General features: G+C 46.3%; 1 protein-coding gene across 1 annotated transcript in view; it reads right to left on the reverse strand.

The window, feature by feature from the left end:
- The window catches only part of PQLC3 (PQ loop repeat containing 3), a 21562-nt gene that overhangs the window by 10979 nt on the left and 3905 nt on the right, over window positions 1-6678 (reverse strand). The window contains exons 2-4 of the mRNA XM_006880677.1: window positions 3713-3795; window positions 3563-3632; window positions 2202-2259 (exon numbers count right to left, since the gene is read on the reverse strand). Of these exons, the coding sequence (XP_006880739.1) occupies window positions 2202-2259; window positions 3563-3632; window positions 3713-3795 (211 nt within the window). The remainder of the gene's footprint in view (window positions 1-2201; window positions 2260-3562; window positions 3633-3712; window positions 3796-6678) is intronic.

A 6678-nucleotide genomic window follows, 5' to 3' on the forward strand; every position in this document is an offset into this window, starting at 1 on the left:
ATACAATGACTCAGTATATTCCTTCCATCTTCTTTTAATACTTCCTGGATAATTTAATATTCTGCCTAAAGCATCCTTGATTATAGCTGTTTATAGGTTGTTATTAAACCAGGCTGTGCCTTGGAGGCAAAGATTCTGAGGCTTCGTCTGACATACTTTGGACATGTTTTAAGGAGGGACCAGTCCTTGGAGAGTAATGTCATGCTTGGGAGGGTGAAGGGACAGCGCAGGAGGGGAAGGCCCTCTATGAGGTGGATTGATTCAGTGACTAGGGTAATCTGGATGGGTGTATCAGAGACAGTGTGACTGGCACAAGACAGGGCAAAGTTTAGGGCTATTGTACATAGGGTCGCTATGAATCAAAAGCGACTCGATGGCACATAACAACAACATGAGTTGTAGTCAACTTGATAGCATCTAACAACATCTGTAGAAAGAAACAGTAGTAAAGTGTAACATTTATCAGTCAGAGCAAGGCCAGGGTTCAACAGTGGGACAGACCATCAACTGTTCCTTAAGTAAGCTCAAAATGAAGCTGAGGAAAAGTAAACCAAGTTCACGAGAGCCAAAATAAGACCTTGAGTCTATCCCACCTGAATTTAAAACCTTCTCAAGAACAGATGTGATGCACTGAACACTAAGGAACAAATCGGCTGTGGAATGGCATGAAGAATAACATACATCAAGGAAGCAAAAGGTCATTAAAAAGACTGGAAAGAAAGACAAGACCAGAATGGATGGATGTCAGAAGAGACTCTGAAACTTGCTCTTGAACAGAGTGTAGCTAAAATAGAAGGAAGCCGTGATAAGACGAGAGTAATGACACCTAGTAGGAGCCAATAAGGAGCTGAAGCAAATGGTGAGGATGGAGCTGGATCAGGCAGGGTTTCAGTCTGTTGTACAGTGTTGCTGTGAATTAGATCAACCTGATGGTTCTTCACAACAGCAACAATAGGAGTCTCTGAGTGGCACAAATGGCTTAGGGAGTACTTGGTTCCTAACAAAAAGGTTGGAGGACTGAAACTTTACGGTGCATTGTTCTGTGAGTCAGAACTGAAGTTTGACTTGGCCGCAGATTGTGGCGAGTGGTTTTTGCTCTGTTTAAATGCCTTTTAGTACTTGAATAGCACTGAGCTTTCATACTCATTATCCTTTAGTGCTCCTTAGAGGCAAGGATGACAGAGCTTGCTCTTTCATTCTTCGGATGTGTAGCTTGTTGTGTTGTTATGTGCCATCAAGTTGCTTGTGACTCATAGCGACCCTATGTACAACAGCCCTATACCCTGCTCTATCTTGTGCCAATCTTAATAGCTGACACAACTACCCTCATTACCACAGTGACTGAATCAGTCCATCTCATCAATGGTCTCGCTCTCTTTCTCTCTCCCTCCACCCTTCCAAGCATGATGTCCCTCTCCAAGGACTGGTCCCTCCTTGCAACATGCACAAAATATGTCAGTATGTCCTCTTGGCAGTCCATGGTATACTCAATACTCTTCTCCAGTACCATAGCTCAAAGGCATCAATTCTCCAACTATCATCCCTAGTCATTGTCCAGCTTTCTGATGCATAACAAGTAACTGCAAAGACATGTAGCTAGATGAGGCTATGCCTTGGAAAGGGACATCGTGCTTGGAAAGATAAAGGGTCAACGAAGGAGGAGAAGACCTCCAATGGGTTGAACTGACATGGTGATTTCAGCAGTGGGTTCTAGTATCAGAAATGGAGAAGATGGCAGAAGACAGGGCCATTTTCAGGCTGGCTGTTCATAAGTTTGCTGTGAGTTGTACTCGATGGCACCTAGAGGAGCAAATGGGGGGGGAGTTTGTGCAGGGAGAAGGGTGCAACAATGAATGAATGGAATCCCAAAATCTCTGTAGATGTTCATTGAAATGAAAAATAAACAACCTAAATAAAAAAAAAAGAAGTAAAAAAGAAAAAGTCTAGAAGTAAAATGTCTAATTCTAGGGTGAGAAGGTCATTTCATGATGTTAAAGGTTGTCATTCATCAGGAAGATAGAAGCACTTGCATCTGTTTACATATAATAATGAAAAAAATCTGGTTCAAAAAAAAAAGTGTTAAAAAGTGTTGTTAAACATTTTAACTCCAAAGCTCTTTGCAGGACATGGATCATAGAGTGGGATGAGAGAAGAGGCTGGCTGGTATTTCATACACTTTATTAGTAAGAAGAAGTACTTACCATGGCCGTATCTATGATCCACTTCTTCAGTGTAAGGATAAACCAAGAAGACAAGAATCTTACATCGAATGTTAAGGGAGACAACAGACCAACCACTGCTACCCTCACCACCCTTCCAACTCGAGTCTTCCTGTCTAATGGAGAGAAGGCCTGACTACAGAGACATAACTGTATGACTGCGAAAGATTCTGCCAGACCATGTCTTATCGGGAAAGATAAAAATGGCTGTGTCAAAGAAACATTTGCTTAGAGTTCAAACGGACAGAAGCAGGTTATGGAAGAAAAAAGAGAAATAAACCTGTGGATTGTTCTTCAGTTTGGGGGAAGTTCCAAACAGCTTTAACTGTCCACTTAATTGATCCCTGATCATGCAGATATTTCCAATTTAATGTTGAAATTCAAAGAGAAGTCTAATATCATAGAGTAGGATTGCTCTGGAAATGTGGTTAAAGGGAAGGAGGTCTGTTTGCAGACTCTTCCCCTTCCTTACGCTGTCACTTCACTGCGACCAGGAGAAGCAGTCCAGAGGCCCAATGATCCACAGCAACCTCAAGACTCTCTTAAAGCACACGTTGTGAGATATCGCCATTATCATACTTCAAATACCTGGGGGACATCTTGGAGGAGAGAAAAATGTTACAAACAGATGTGGACATTGCTGATCTCAGCAGAGGGTCCTTCTACATTTAATGTTCAGCTGTGAGATGCTATGTCCACATTCACTTGGTCTATTAGTGAATTATAGCTCTGGGGAGGGAAAGAGGGCTGAAGACCCCAAGAGACTAATGCTTCCTGCCCTCCTGCCCCCTGCCTTTCACCTGAGCCCCGTGTCCTTGTGGGAAAGGAGCTCCCTGGTCCTGGAGAGGAGGCTGCTGGGTAGGAACTGCAGTGAGAACACCATGGTCTATGTAGGTATATCTGCTTTCATTATGGCTTACATTTGGGATATCCCCCCCTTTTATCTAAAACTATCTCTGGTGGTGTCTATAGGAAGCTCCAGAAGGAGTTGAATTCCTAAGCCAAAGTTGGTGCCTCTCTGGTGGTTCAAATCCACCAGCAGCTCCATGGAGAAAGATGAGCACGGTACTTAACATGCCACTTAACAGCATCAGAAAGTAGTTCTGACTCAACATCAATAAAAGAGCTTTATCTAAAGAATTCTATTCAGTAATGCCAGAGCTAGTAAACTGTTAGGTGCCATGGAGTCCACTATGATTCACAGGGATCCTAAGAACAACAGATCTGAATCTTGCCCTAGCCTAGCCCATCCCTAGCACCTCTGCTATGCTCCAGCCCGCTGTTACAGTCACTGTTGAAAACAGTGCAGCCTAATTTCAGATTCTCAGAGCCTGAAAGGATACACAACAAGGTATGGAGCAGCCTGTTTTACATTCCCATTAAAATGAAAGACACAGAGGAGGAGGATGATATCTGCAAGAGGAAGTGTCCATGTTAGCAGGAGTGGGTGCAGAGCTGGGGTGCAGGCATGCTGGGCCCAAAGGGGTGCTTACCTTGTGCTATGAGAATGGGGTACTCCAGGTAGGTCAGCAGTGGGTAGCCATAGTAATGCTGGTACCTGAGGAACACCAGGAATCTGGAAAAGCACATGAACAGATGTTGACACATCGCACCCCAGCATACAGGTCTATTTTCAAAATCTTGAACTGGTGGTGTGGGAGCCTGGAACTGTCAAGGAGGAAGTTTAAGATCGAAAAAGATGTAGCACTACTCTCACAATCTCTATGAATTTTTGAAGATCCAAGGAACTGCTGGGTACTGTACAAGGAGGGCAATAAACAATCATTATCAACAAAGCACAAGAAAAGAACATCCTATTTTGTGTAGAGCAAAAACAAAACCAAGGGAGACCGCCAGGAGATAGACTGACAGCAGCCTCAGACAGGAAGATGGTGCACATTAACAGAGGGTGACACCCTGGACCGGGCAATGTTTCATTCTGTTACACAAAAGCTGTACCCCACTCAACAGCAACTAAGAAGAACATACTACCATCAACTCCAGGTGGGCTCTGGTGGCGTAGGCTGTAGGGAGCTGCTTACTCAAGAGACTGAGCTTCTCTGGTTTGAATCCACTAGCAGCTGCAAAGGAGAAAGATGAGCAATCTCCTCCTGTGCAGTTAATTCACTGGCTTGGAAATTGGACAGAAGGTCAGCCGTGAGAGAGAAGCGCGGGGAGAGATCACCAACTCCCTAATAGAATCCTTTGCAAATGATTTTTAAAGAAGCCACCTTGCATGAGGAAGATCCTAAGTGGTGGTGACTTACAGACTCATATCTAATTGTCTCCAAAGCTGGAGCCCTGTCCTGGGCCAATGCCTTTCAGCAAGAGGGACATACTGCCTGGTCACTGTGCACAGAGACCAAGAGAGATCCCAGGGGAGCTGAAAGATCACCCAAACGGCTCTTGTAGGGTGGGGAGGCCAGAAATGGAAGAAAGCCTTGGAAGACTCCAGAACCCACCCCAACTCCCTCCTCCCTGAGAACTCAACACAAACTCATTCTTGCACCCAACCCTCCCTCAGAACTCAACACAAACTTGTGGCAATGAAGTCTAAATGATGCAGAGGCTGTAAAATGCAGAGGAAAGACTGCCCAGCTTTCACTTTCAGTCTATTTGAACTGCCAGGAGGTTAGCTGTGCAACTCCCTACCTTCCTCAGGACCCAGGGCTTATCTCCTCTGCTTTGCTCTGGGATGTCTTGTTCCTGCCTCGGCCCGGCACCTCAGCTGTACATGTCTTCAACAAGGAAGGAGAGCTCCAGCTTTGGAAAGGAACCTCCACCCTCTTGGTGGATCCCTTGCTTTTCCCCCGGGGTAAATATGAGCTGTCCATCTATCAATTTGAACCTAACAACTATAATGCTCGAAATCCTAGAACCTTAGTGGTGCATGGATAAAGCAATAAAAATGTGAGCCAAAAGGTCAGAAGTTTGACCACCAGCCACTCTGTAGGAGGAAGATGTGGCCACCTGCTTCCATAAAGCTTCACAGTCTTAGAAACCCTATGTGGTCTCTGTGAGTCAGAATTGAGTCCATGGCAACAGGTTTGGGTTAATATTCCAAGTAAGGAAACAGTGCAAAACATGCTTTAACAAAGAAGGCAACAGGCCAGGTCAAATTGTGTCTCCCTGGGATCATGTTCCTGGCTTAGTTACAGTGGAGCAGAAAGATGGAGTCTCAGGCCATCCTCGGTGGGGGCAGGCAGGGTGGGGCTCTGCTCCCAGCGTCATCCTGGCACGAGCTTCTCAGGGGCCCAGGCTCACATCCGTTCTTTGGCCTCCCTTGGCAGGCTCCGCTACACTGACCAGCTGCTCTTCCCTGGGACCCTGTGTGTGGTCAGCAGCTGGGAAATCTAACACTTCCCGCAAGACCGCCAGGCTCTCTAGGGGCTGTGTGGGAGGCCATCACCCATTTCAGAAGACAGGCATTTCTGTCCAGCTCCTGCTCAGCCTCCTGATGCCCTGGAGGGTAGGAAGGGTGCATCCCACCTGCTGAGAATTCACCAGCTGAGAGACATGAGAGAAACACGTCTGAGAGCTGTAAGAGGAAGCGGTATGGAACGGGCATTATAGTGGCACACGTGTCCTCCCAAAATTCAGGTCCACCCAGAACTTCAGGGCATGACCTTATATGGAGTTTTTGAGATATATTTAGTTAAGATGAGGTCATGTTAGATTAGGGTTGGACCTAGGGTCCAGGGACTGGGGTCCTTGTAAGAAAGGAGCACACAGCCACACAGGGCGAGTGTCCTTGGATGACAGAGGTGGAGACAGGAGTGACATGTCTACAAGACAAGGAATGCCGTGAGACACAGCAGCTGGTAAAGGGCCCTGGAACAGATTCTCCCTCCAGATTCTTAAAAAGAACCAACCTTTGCTGACAACTTAATTCAAACTTCCGGCCTGCTAAACTACAAAAGAATACATTTCTGTTGTTTTATGCATCAAAATTCACTGCTGGTGAGTCAGAACTGATAGCTGAGCCTCAGAGGCTGTAAAGTGCATGGAAGGAGAGGCCCATCTTTGTCCTGTGAGCCCCTGGTAGATAAAAATCTTCAAAGGGGCCACCTGAGTCAGCAATACAACTCCCTAGGGACTATGCACACCACCACCACCACCACCACCACCACCATCATCATCATTATTATTGTTGTTGTTATGTGCCGTCGAGTCGTTTGCAGCTCATAGCGACCCTATGTACAACATGTACATACATGTGTATACTCCGGCAATAACTTCTGACACGCCTACAGGTACAAAGCCCCAAGGCAGAGTCAAAAATGGTTGGGAGGCGCAAAGGGGAGACTGAGGGACACTCCACCAGCAGAAGGGGGAGCCTGGAAGCCTCGCGGGCACAAGTTGAGGCCAGGCAACACAGAGGCCACTCCGGCAATAGCTTCTCCTTCTCCTTCCCCTTCCCCTTCCTCCTCCTCCCCCTCCTCCTCCTCCTCCTCCTCCT

This window comes from Elephantulus edwardii, unplaced genomic scaffold, assembly GCF_000299155.1.
Source record: "Elephantulus edwardii isolate Elephantulus edwardi_28Jun2011 unplaced genomic scaffold, EleEdw1.0 scaffold00009, whole genome shotgun sequence".
NCBI classification, from domain to species: Eukaryota; Metazoa; Chordata; class Mammalia; order Macroscelidea; family Macroscelididae; genus Elephantulus; species Elephantulus edwardii.